This window comes from Macrotis lagotis, chromosome 7 (genome assembly GCF_037893015.1).
Source record: "Macrotis lagotis isolate mMagLag1 chromosome 7, bilby.v1.9.chrom.fasta, whole genome shotgun sequence".
Lineage (NCBI taxonomy): Eukaryota > Metazoa > Chordata > Mammalia > Peramelemorphia > Peramelidae > Macrotis > Macrotis lagotis.
In genome coordinates this window covers 164,754,278-164,767,986 of record NC_133664.1, presented here as the reverse complement: position 1 = coordinate 164,767,986, position 13,709 = coordinate 164,754,278, and the positions used below count along the sequence as shown (strand labels likewise).

General features: G+C 28.6%; 1 protein-coding gene across 1 annotated transcript in view; it reads left to right on the top strand.

Annotated features, from left to right (window-relative positions):
• LOC141493128 (protein piccolo-like) overlaps positions 1-13,709 on the top strand; it is a 222,439-nt gene that overhangs the window by 61,271 nt on the left and 147,459 nt on the right. Inside the window, exon 3 of the mRNA XM_074194044.1 lies at positions 7,140-7,276. Coding sequence (XP_074050145.1) covers positions 7,140-7,276 — 137 coding nt within the window. The remainder of the gene's footprint in view (positions 1-7,139; positions 7,277-13,709) is intronic.

Sequence of the window (13,709 nt, the reverse complement as noted above, 5' to 3'; positions counted from 1 at the left end):
AGGTCAATGAAATACCAAAAATCAGTCATATATCTTGAATGTTTTGTTTACATGATTTCAAAACTTTGTGGCATCATTTAGAAAAAACTTATGAAAGACTAAATTGTAGAATTTTCTATGTGATGAGGAAGTACTAAGTATATAAAATTATTTTGTGATTAAATAATGTTAAAAGAATTCATCAATCTGACAATAACCTTTACTAAATATAAACAGACATATTGATTACAATAATACAAGAAATGTATAAGAGTATATGTGAAATTTGTTTAATATATAAAGCAGAAATTAATGAAAGTCACTTGGACATGGAATAAAACAAGGAAATTGTAAAATATGATAAATGCTTGCTATGAACTTTCTTGTTATTGTGTTAATGTATCATAAAATAAAAGTGCATGTCTTATTCCTTGTAAATTTTGTCTGAATAGGAAATTCTGCATGATACCAAATGTTTAAGTTTTCTTTCATGATTCAAAGCAAAATATTTCAGTAATGTTTCCCTTTGCTTTTAAAATATCAGTTATTGTATTATAATATAAAATAGAAAATATTTTTCCATTTACCTCTAAGAATTCATTTTTGTTTCACAATATGTGAAACCATAATTTTATTTTCTGCTTCAACAGCATTATAATAAGACTATATCTAGGGATACCAAAAGAACTCATTGAAAAGTGGAAAATACAATATTTGACCAAATAAGACATTTACTATTTAATCACTTAACTAAATTTTTTGTAAAACTTATATGTGAAGATATAGCTTTTAAAGTTTTTTCAAGTATTCTAAATATTTATGTATATGTATATATAAAGTATATATATGTATATAATATATATATAAAGTTGAATGTGTGTATATGTATATATATATACACATTATTCAACTTTATATAATGTAGCATAATGCAATAACTAAATTCACCCTAATTTGACAACAGTCTTTCATTATGAAACATAATATAAGTAAAAGAGCAGGTCTTTAAACAAGAGCTTTCATATCATATAATAAAGTTAAGTTATAGGATCGCAAAATTATTGAAGATTTCTGCTATTTTTAAAAGTTTAATAAAGATAGTGACTATGGGTAAAATACAAACTTTGTGTACCTCATGTAGTGCCCTAATATTGGAGTAATCACACCTCATTAACAGGATGACAGTTACATGTCATTCCCTTCCATGAACTTGTTGTTAATGGAAATTATCCAATCTTAGTTCATTTTACATGATGGTTAAGAAGCAAATTTTCCTTTTAATGAGTATAATGCAGACTGAGGAAAGAAACATTGATCCAACTCATGTATATATTTTTTACAGTGATCTTTTCACAGATGAAATAGTTTTTGTTTTATAAATAAAATGTGAAATTACTAATTAAAATGTCAATTATTTATCATAAGAAAATTAATTTAAAATCTATTAATTATTTTTGTTCATTAAAGAACACAAAACTTTTTAGATCTACTATGTCAGTAGGTTTCAGTTTTTGATAAATTTGGTTAATTTTGTCATTCCCATAGTGATATTTCAAGTAAAACTAAATATTGTTCTCATATAGGCTTCTATATTTCCTTTTATTTTCTCTGTATTTTGATTCTATCACTGAGAGCTCTACTTTGATTTCTTTTTACTTGATTTTTGAAATCATTTAAATAATTAAAAAATAAAAATGTATAAGTGGTTGGTTTATATGAGCAAAACAGAATTGGATGAGATCTGCAAATATAGTTAATCTCTAGATTTGACCTTCATTTAGCATAAGTAAAGGGCATTCAGATATATTAATTGATTTTCTCATGCAGCTATCATAGGGAATCAAATTAAATTAAATCAGTCTTTGTTGGATTTTTTCCATAACTTTTAAGATGCAACTTAGAAAACAAACATTTCTCCATATTTATAAATATTAACATAATTCTGCCTCTTACAAATGAATTCAAGGCATATACAAAAAAATAGTGGATTAGTTTACTTCAATTGTTAAAAAAATTGTAAGATGTTAATATTAGATACCAATAAATAAAGAGAGAGAGAGAGAAAGAGTTTGTATTGGGATTAAGTGGGAGGCAGATAAAAAAGAATAATTTGAATAAAAATAAGTAATTGTGTACCTCATTTAATCCAATAATGGATCATTCAGTATTGTTTGTATTCTTTCTTCATAATTACATATCATATTAAATTTCTTTATGTTCATAAATTATAGCTAGAGTTAAAATTGATCCATCACAGAGTACAACATAGATTGTGAAAAATGATTAAGTAATGTTTAATGAGGACCCTGGGGAAGTATAAATTTCAATGTAACAAAAATCAGGCTTATAAACATCTTCTAAATGCTGCTTTTGTTTCCTCTCATTTCAATACAGAAATAAATTATTTAACTTTTGTTCAGTTTTGTACTAATGCATAGTTCATTTTTTTCACTAATTTTTTATTGAGTAAAATTTATCCAAGAGACAACATAGAATAAGTGCTCTGAACCTTGAAGGAATTTGCTGTCTTGTCATAATACTAAAGTAAGATATGAACAGGTATCTATAAAATAAGAAAAAATGTAATAAATAGTGAAGTATTTATGAATTCAGAGGTTGGAGAAGATAATTCTACTTATGATCAAAGGATCCTAGTCTATCCATGGTAAGTTGGGCCTTGAAGGACAGCTAGGATATCTTATTGTTATGATATGAGACAAAGCAATATCAATGACTTCAATAACTATCACAACCAAAGTGATGGAAATGGAAAATTTGACACATAATTAGTTTCAATGAGTATTTCCTTTTGGTTGCAGAATACGCATATGGGATATAAGGAGTAATGGGAAGCGAAATTGGTAAAAAGGGGGTAAGATTTTGCTAGGTAAACTACATTTAAATATCAGATAAAGAGGGTTAGATTTTAATTGGTTGACAATCTGAGTCATCAAGAAAAATGATAGTACAATGTCCAGGAAATTATGAGGTTGAAAAATCTCAGCTAGTTAAGATATTGCTGAGGAGTCAAAGAAGCCAAGGACTTAATAAATAGAAATGCCACTGGATTTGGACATTAGTTAAGCTTCAGTTTCCAAAAACTATCAATTTAGAATATTTCATGAGTATTTAAAATAGTTGTGCAAATATTTCATTTCTGTGTATATATACATATATTTTCATATAAACTCCTAAAATAAGTTCTCCTTTTCACTTATTCATTCAAATAAAAGTCATTCCAATAAAAAAAAATAAATTTTCTACTCAAAAGGGTTACTTTTTAATTATAGACAAATAGGGGGTAATCCCCTATTTTAATGATGTGTCATTTAAAATATTAGGAAAGACTAAAGAAATGTGACCTAAATTAATAAGACCTAAGAACAAATCTGTTTTCTTTTATGAAAAAAATATTAAGTGATTTGCCATTTGCCTCAAAACAATAATTATTGGGCAAAATCCATTTTATAATAATTTTGCATTTTAGAAATGGAAACAATATTCTAGGATTTTTTTTTTGCTTTAGGCCTATTAAATTTTTGCAGAATATGGGATGGAAGGTAAAAATGTCAGCTAGGTGTCAAAATCACTTCAGTAGAAGATAATGTGTTATAGGGGTTTGATTATGAATGGATTACAATAAATTAAAATTAATGGATTACATCAAGAGTTAATAATGGATCAGTTGTCATAAAAACTCATGGTAGTGTATTGAGAAATCATTATAATGTTAAAAAAACAAGTAGAGGAAATTAAAAAACAGATTAATCCTTTATTTCCTTTTGGATGATTCGAAGTTGAATGTGAGGCGATACCAAGAAAAAGCCCAGGATTTCATTGCATTATTATATTTGGAGGAAATCCAGATTTCAACTAAGACTTAGAAAACAATCAGGTATTCATGGATAAAGGACTGGCTAAAATTGAAGAGGATAATAATAGGACTAGTGGCAGAAAAAAGAAAGTTTAGAGATGAAATGAACTGGAAAGAAAGAGAGTTGATAGGGTCTTAACCTAGGAGAACCAAATTGATGGTAACACATAATAAAGGAATCATTTTAGGAGATAGAGGGAGGGTTTGCTAATGGTAATATGTGAGGAAGTGCTAGTTAGTCTCTTATTACCAGAAGAAATTCAAAGTTAATTCATTCTGATATTCCAAATGGAATGCTGATGTGGTTGTGGTGTTGCAAAACTTCTTGGTTACAGTTGACTATCTTAATTTGTGTCCAAGATTTCTGATGGGTCAAGAAAGTAATGTTATATAAAATTCAAGATACTAAAAAACTCTAAGAGGATGTCTTACTTATAAGCTGTAGGAAATAATAGTGCTAGATACAGTTTAATTGAAATGTTGAGGTAAGTGATGCAGCCACATTGAAAGTCAGCATAATAGAGATAGCTGATGCTATGAGAGACAATATCCATGTATATAAGGAAGAAAGAAAAATGGAAATTCACAGACTGAGATTTTATGTTATGTTCATATTTGTATGTCATTTTTTTAAAAGGGGAACAAAAAATTAGGGCATCAAAGGAATAACCGTAAACCAGGAAAAGAATAAAATTAGTTATATCATAAAAAGGAAAGAAGGAACTTTGATTTATAATGTTTTATGTCACAGAAAAATAAGGGGAAAAATTCTCAAGTTAACTTGGAAACTATGATATGTTGAACATCAGTGCAAAGACTGAGTATATGTAAATCTATAAAAAGGAAGCTTTCTGAAGATTTATATAAGAATTTGCTTTTTGTATTTTTTTTGGAAATAACAGAAATATATTTTTTCCTCTTTTTACCCAAAATGCATTTTGTTTTGCTCTAAAGAAATAAAATAGATTTGGGCCAAAAGTCAAAATAACAAAAATTTGAAACATTGGTATATAATATCCCCTGATAAATACTCTTATTGTAAAACTATTCAATATATCACTGCAATTTATTTGAGATTTATTTCAAGGTTATTTAAAATAGTTCATATCTTATGTCATCTCATGAATTTTTATATTTTTGGAAATAATATATATGCTCCAAGTACAAGTCAAAATACAATTAGTTTATTTTCACTAGACTAAGACAAAATTAAAAGTACTCCATTTAATCACATTTTATGAAATGCCATTGTTTTCAAATTATCTGTTTTCTACATCTTTAATGTACACAATAAAATTAATAAATAACTAAATATAACTTTTTGCAAATTATAGCTATGAAATCTTGCCTTTTAAAACCTCAAGTAAATTAAAATGAGAATATTTCCATTGAAAATAACATTACAATATGTGAAAATTATTTTAAAATCAGTCCAAGTACTATTTTGTCAATGTTACACCTATAAAGAGTTTAACTGACTTTTTCCCCCTTAATGAATTGACCAGTTGTACAATTGCATTGATAAAACTCATTCTTTTGGGGGGACAGCAGGTAGATGCCATGTAGAATTTCAAGTTTAATATGGGGACTTCATATGATGTAACAGTTTTTGTTAAGTTTTGTTTTTGTCTCCTCATGGCTTGAGTTTTGTTTTATTTTGTTCTTTATTTTCATCAAACTATATTTCATTTGCAGTTCACATATCATTATACATATTTCAGCTCTTTTCCTTGAACAGCATCCTCCACATACCCCACTCTACAATGCAGTATAGAATTTTTCCTTTAAGTTCTTGACCTGTCTTCCTAGGGGAACCAGTTAAACTTATAATTTACTTACAATTAAGTAAAATGACTGATTTGCATGTCTTTAAAAAATTGAATTGATTAGTATATTAGCTGTATTAATGTCATTAACAAAACAGATAAAAATTTCATGAATTTTTCAATGATTCAAAACTGATCTTTTAATATATGAGAGAAAACAGAAAATATGTATTATTGACCTGCTTTTTCCATTTAGAGAAATATTTATAATTGAATAAAGAAAGAAGACACTGCATGCTTAAAAGTAGACATTTTAAAATTCATTTCCTTAATTTACATTTTTAAACCCCTTGAATACTTTTAATTCTATTTTAAGTGAGAAAAAAAGCACACATACACACACACAATGAACTCAAAATACACAATTGAACCTATTTGATATGGTAGCCACATAGTTCTCAAAGCAAGTTAGTTTTGTGATTGGTATTCTTTTTACTCACAATATAATTATGTCTTAATATGTATTAGAGAGTATAATATATAGTATTCATTGACCTCATCTCCAAGAGAAATGCTTCACTAAAGTATCATACATAGCTCATATTAGCATGATATGTTAATTTATGCCATTTGGAATGCAAATGAGGAAATACTGGAATCTGCCTTACACTAGTAGCATTACAATTATAATATAGAATAAACTAAATGTGGAAGGATGCTGCAATTTAATTTATTTGGGAGTCAGAGATCTATAATGTGGGAATTTATTCTATTAGACCTCCATTCCACTTTCAAGTGAATCTTTTATCTCCCTAAGGAGCTTGGTTTGTTCTGATAGTATACATGTTTACCAAAATTATGCAACTATTATATTATGCAATATTTGCAACTATGAAAACCTAAAAATAAGCAATGTTTATAAGGTGAAAAAGAATGATACATAAGACAAAAATTTCAATTTACCACATCTACCAGTAATTTAAAAGCACTCAAAAATGGCACTATAAAAACTAGTTTAGAAAATGTAATTAGCTAATTTTTATCTTTTATAAACTTCTAAGAAATTACTGAAAAGATGGTTATACAGGAAAAGAGAAGTGGTAGCATCCTTAATACTATAAAATTAGTGAGAAGCTTATCTGAAAATAAAATTAACATAAAAACTTCTACGATATTTTGAGGAGGCAAAATTAACTTGTGCATTCTTTTTTTATATATATTTTAGTTTTCTACTTTGGAAAGTAGAAAAGTCTAGCAAATATTAACACCACCCATTACCTTTAAATATAATATCATTTCATTCTTGTGACAAGGTCCTCTCAAATTATATTACTCCAAAGGGCTATACTATCGACTTTTGTTACTGTGGTATTTTGAAAAACTTTACTCTCACTAGAAATTGTATTTTAACTGCATAAGCAATTTTAAAAATGAATATTTGTGTTATGGGTCTTCTTTTGCCCTCTCTTCTACTCGGTTCATCGGGTTTGGAACATCTGACATTTCCTTGGTTTCCAAAGCCTATCACCTACGTCGTGAGGAAACAGATTGGTTTGACAAACCCAGAGAAACTCGTTTAGAAAATGGACATGGTCTTGACCGGAAATTGCCAGAAAGACTGATTCATTCAAGACCACTCAGCCAGCATCAAGAACAAGTAAGTACTGAATCTAATTATCACTTTTACATCATTTTAAAAGTCAAATTATGCCCTAAATGCTCTTTATTTTCTTAAATCAAAATTAAAGTACACTAATAAAATTTTAATTTAGCCCTTCGTAGTTTTTAGTAACTGTAAAAAGTAATAACTTATCATGTGACCCTGCATAAAATTAAAATATGATTGCAATTGATAATGATAACTGTATCATAGTGTACTGCATGAAAATAACAAATCCCATAGATTTTATAGTAAACATCATCCTAGAATTCTAATACAAATTATTTCATTGACATATATATATGTGTGTGTGTGACACACACACACACACACACACAAATTAGGAGAAAATGTTTGCCTTGATTTGTTCTTGCCTTGAAAATGGACCATTGCATAATAGCATTATCCTTTACTAATTTTCATCATGAACTCCAAATTAAGATAAATTTCAAACATTTTAAAGAAAAACAAAAAATTCCATCATATTTGCTCAGTATTTCCTTGATCACAATCTACTGTAACACACGTATAAAACAAAAATTTCTAACCTATCACATTCATTCATTTATCCATTATATTATTTATTCTTTGTTATTGTTCAGTCATATCCTACACTTAGAAATCCTATTTTTCTAATTCTTTTTGTTTATAAGCTATTTAGTATCTAACTTCTGGGTCTTATTTTTTCCCTTACTCTTTTGTGTCCAAAGAATAAACATAAACTCAATCCAAATATGTAAATTTAAAGACATTTGAAAAGAATTCACTTTGCAAATAGAGTGCTATATTTGCCTATGAATGTATCCTCGTGTATTTTTTTAAATTCTAAGAAATTATTCAGGAATATAATTCATGATTTTTGACAATAGCCTTTCCTGGTATTCTTTTACTTTCCTGTTTAGGGAATTCAAACTTTGACAAAAAACAAACAAAAATTTAGGGGCAACTAGATGGTGCAAAGAATAGAGCAGCATCCCTCGAGTCAGGAGGATCTGAGTTCAAATCCAATCTCATGCTTAATAATTGCCTAGCTGTTTGACCTTGGGCAAGACACTTGCCTTAAATAAATAAAATTTAAAAAAATTTAAATGCCCTAATAATAAACCTATATAAACAATATTTGCATTTTTCATATATACATATATATATATATATATATATAATCACTACATTTTTAACACAACTCTTTCTAATTCACCCACATAATACAGTTAAAGTGGGAAGAGAGTAGGAGTACATTTTCCCATGAATTGTGTAGATCTATGGTCCTTTGCTTATACAGGATTACTCTTACTAGAAAGACAATGATGAGGCTGAGTAGTGTTGAACTTGGAGTCAAGAAGAGTAGGGTTCAAATCTGTTCTAAGACACTTGACAAGTTTATGACCCTATGTTGGTCACTTAAGAATTCTTAGTCTCAGTCTCCTCTGTTTTTATTGATAAGAATAATATATATTCCACGGTTGTAAGAATCAAATGAATTTTTGTAAGTAGAGATTTTGCAAACCTTTAAAAACTTATATAAATGCTATGTTTTGATATTAAATCTAGATATAATATCTTTTCTGAGGTACATTTTTAAATTATGCTCTACTGAATAGAGAATTTATGATCGCTTTTAGAAAAAATGTAAGGTTATCAATTGGCAGCATTCGAATAGATTGTATTAGAGAATCATTAAATAAATTTTCATGGGGAGAATATATTATATGATAGGAATTAAACTAACTAGATTCTTCTATTTTGTTAAAAATATTTTATAAGGGAAAAGCATAAAGGGATACAATATATTTTTTTTCTTCAGCAGTATTCTGTTAAACTAACAGAATTCTTTCAAATATTTTTCTTAAATTTTGTTAATATACCAACATCCTGTGCAGGAAGAAAAAACATAATCTTACTCTCGATTTTTTAAATCCCTTAAATATTGATCTTCTGGTACCAATAAATACAACTATTCCTATTTCAAAATTTCTTCATCACTAAGATTTATATTTATGAAATCTCAAGAAATTAAAAGTAACAAGGAAAAATGGATTATTTCAAAATCTTACTAGAGCTTTAAAAGAAAATAAAGTATTTTTACCTAAAAGATAATATATAAGTAGTGAATAATATAGCTATAATATTATATATGTTTAGTAGTTATATTAGCTATAAATGCAAAGCACTATTGAGTTTGGAGTTAAGAAGATTCATCTTCTGAGCTCAAATCCATCCTCAGACATTTATTAGCTATGTGACCCTGGGCAAGTCACCCTGTTGGCCTCAGTTACTAAATCAGTAAAATGAGTTGGAGAAGGAAATGGCAAACCATTTTATAATCTAAAAGAATTACCAAGGAAATTCCCAAAAGGGTGACAAAGAGTCAAAAACAACTGAATAACACCAACAGAAATATGCAATTTAATTCCATGATAAAGGAAAAATGTGGTATTTTAATCAACAGAATAATTTCTACCTCCTGTATATGACCTTTTGCAAGTTTTTTTAATTTCTCTACTTCTCAGGCTCCTGTGTACAAAAAATATTTTTTGTGCCTCCTGAATATTATGATATGGTTTCAATGGTATTAACAATCCTGGGCCACTAAACCTAATTAAATCAATGCTTCTATACCTAATCCGATGATCCTACAACTAGAAGGGAAATACTAAGTAACAGAAAAGAAAAGAAGATAGTATAATAATCATAATAACATGCATATTAGTTGTTTTATATAATTTAAAATTTTATTTCCTCACAAAAGTCATGTGTTATCTGGTATATTTATATGTATTGTACTTTATGCCTGTATTACATATATGTACATATCAAATACAGGTGTATATGTGTTGTGTTTTAGGGAAATTGAGACTTAAATAAATTATTTGGGAAGGTTTCTGCAGGTGAAAGAACAGGATTTGTGTCAGAGACAGTGGATTCATCACTTGCCTCTGTTACTTGAGGCAAATCGCCTTTCTGGTACTTAGTTTCCTCATTTATAAAAGTAAGGAAATTAATTCAGATGATTAATTTAGTACCCTTGCCCTACCATACCAAATTCTCTGATATTTTGATTTTTACAGAGGTAAAAGTAACAACTGGAACAAAGCTTATGTCTCCTGTCTCTTAATCTAGTTCTTCATACTTTGATAATTAATGATGGCAGAAGTTTTCATAAGGTCCTGTCCAAACTAAGCTAGATAGATTGACCTGCCACCAATACAATGCCAGGCACCTACTAGACAAGCACTCTTAAAAGGACTCATCAAAGTTGATGCTCCATTGGAATAGTCCACTGATTGGTAGCCATATAGAAGAATTTAATCATGATCCTCCTTTCTATAAATGGATATATATTATATTGACACAGTACTATTTTGAATGATACTTTTTATTTATTCTTTAATATCTCTTCCTAATTCTCTTATGTTCATATTTTCTCAAATAACTTTTTATTCATTTATTCATTTGTTTGTTTGTTTGTCTTTCATTTTATTTTATTTTTTAGGATTTTGCAAGGCAATGGGGTTAAGTGGCTTGCTCAAGGCCACACAGCTAGGTAATTATTAAGTGTCTGAGACCGGATTTGAACCCAGGTACTCCTGAGTTCAAGGCCTGTGCTTTATCCACTATGCTACCTAGCTGCCCCTGTCTTTCATTTTAGAAGAAGACTATAACAACAGAGAGGTGATGTCATGACAAGCACATTGATTGAATTTGAGTGAGGGGGATGCTATGCTAAGTCACCAGCCTCAGTTTCTCCTCCAGAGCTATTTGGATTCAGTGGTCATATATGAATCAGGATGACCAGAAATGGCCCTGAATGTGAGAAAATTGGACGTAAATAACTTACCCAAGTTCATATAGCTTGCATGAGTCAAGTATCTGAGGCTGGTCTTGAACTCCTGAGCTCATGACTTGAAGGCCAGTGCTCTTATTCACTATGCCAAATAGCTGACTTAATTAAATGAGATTAGGAGACAGATGAATGAATGATGTGACCTCCAGAACTGGCTTCCAGTTGATAGGCCTAACAACAAAATAAAATGTATTATATTCGGTAATGTATGTGAATGTGAATAATTTAGCTAACAAAAAATTTTGTAATTAGAAAGTTAACTATGGCAATGACTTAAGGGATTTAGTCTGAATTATTTTGATTAAGTGACATTTGTTAATTAACTAATCAAATATCATCTTTAGCCACACAGACTCCTGGAACCAAGAGCTTAATGTTGATGATAAATTCTTTGATTCATTGTCTTTAAAGCACTGCTTAAACTTTTTTCTGTAATGGAATACAGGCAACAAACTATATTATTTTTTCTGAGAATTTAATTTCATATTCAATATTCAGATTGTAAACAATTTTCAGATTACAATCAATTCCCTTAAGTACAATTAGGTTATGTGATTTTCCTGATGCCATTTCCTGAGTGATTCAGTTCTTGTTTGACTTGGGAATCATGATGATCTTCCTATATCCCTCTTGATCTAAGTTGTATATATTTTTTAATGGTCTGTAATAAAATGTCTACCTCATTAAATAGTAAAATTTAATTATAGTATTAATTTTTAAAACACAGTTCTTTCTAAAGGAAAACTAAAAAATATTTTTATAAAAAGAATTGTCTATACTGATAAACTAATCTTTTGTTTTTTAGAATAATGCCATATTCATATCTCTTTCTATTCCACTAAACTGTTAAGAGAACATAACTATTAAATATAATGTGGAAGTTTTTATAATTTGTTACTTATTTTTGTTTTGGTCAGATAAAAATAAAGATATTATAATCAATTCAGTTCTTATATTCAAGACTTAGAAAGGGGATTTGAAATTGTAGTTATCACCATAACTTAGTGTTTCCAATTCTATTTTAAGAAATTTCTGTACTTTATGATGGATAACACTATTAATAATTTTTTAAACACATGAAGGCTTGAATAAGTGGAAGGTTGTATATTTGCATGTAACTTGGTGAATCTTTTGCCAGTTAAATTCAGCAACTATGGAACTTTGAAAAGTCCTTAGAGGTATATCTAATATGAAAATAGGGCTAAAGTACAATCAAGGCACTTACTTTATAGTATTATGAAATAAATTTTCGGTGTGGCTAGGTGGCACAGTGGATAAAACACCGGCCCTGGAGTCAGGAGTACCTGAGTTCAAATTCTGTCTCAGACACTTAATAATGACCTAGCTGTGTGGCCTTGGGCAAGCCACTTAACCCCATTTTCCTTGCAAAAAAACCTTAAAAAAAAAAAGAAAGAAATTTTCCAGATGCCTCATCGTGTTCTGAAACTTATAGAGTTTTCAAAGGCCAAACTATTTTAGCAGAAATTCTGCTTTATTTTTTAGCAAGAATGAAATATTTTTGAGTATGAGCCTACTAATATACTATGTAACCCCCTGTCCTGGAATAATCTAAACTCAGAACTGAGAGATTTACCTCCATTAGGATAACCACTGCAGAGTGGTGAGGGTTTGTGTGTTTTGGGCGGGAGCAATTTATATCCTATTTGACTATTTGATTTATTTTTTTAAAAAGGAACAAAATCCCCTTTATTATTATATGATAGTCAATTTATAATATTAGAACCAGTATGGTGAAATAAGTATAGGATAAAAGGTAAGAAAAATCATATAACTCTTAGATTTTCTAAAGAGAATAGTCAGTAGATAAAGTATTGATTTTGGAATCAGTATTTCCTGAAATTTAAAACTTCCTTGTTTACATTGTGGCCATGGTTGGCAAGTCATCTTAACTTTTATCTTACCTATCTTAACTAATTTATGAATTTGTTTTGACTATCAAATGTAATAATATATGAAATGTTCTTTGCAAACCTTAAAGCACTAGTATAACCTATTAATGTTTTCTAAAATCATTAATTGTAAGTATATGTATGTCTATGTAAGTATGAATATAAGTGTATGAAAGTACAACCTATTATTGCTTTCCAAAATCATTAGTTTGTTAACCTAAATTTATTATCCAACAACCAATTTTCTACAAAACTAGTAAAAATGAGTCACATATATAATGATAGACTTACTGTGACAGTTCAGTGTAAATGAAATGAAAAGACATAAAGAAACCATATGTGTGGATGACTTACAGATTTTTTAAGAAAAAACTAGTTTTACTTTATACTTAGTAATAATGATGAACATCAATTCATGGATCATCTTGTCTTGCAGTGATTTATACATACATATATATGCATATATATGTGTATATATATATACCTACTTCTAGAAAGATAATTGTAACTTATGTGCCAACATGCAGTATAGAGAATGAAGGAGAGAAAAATGAATGAAGAGCTTGACATAAACCTCCAAATTAAGCCTTCATAGATGAAGGAAAAATAATGACTTTCCTTTGAAAATGAGTAAAAGCAAGGATAATGGAAATTATATTAGAAAATATGATTTGAG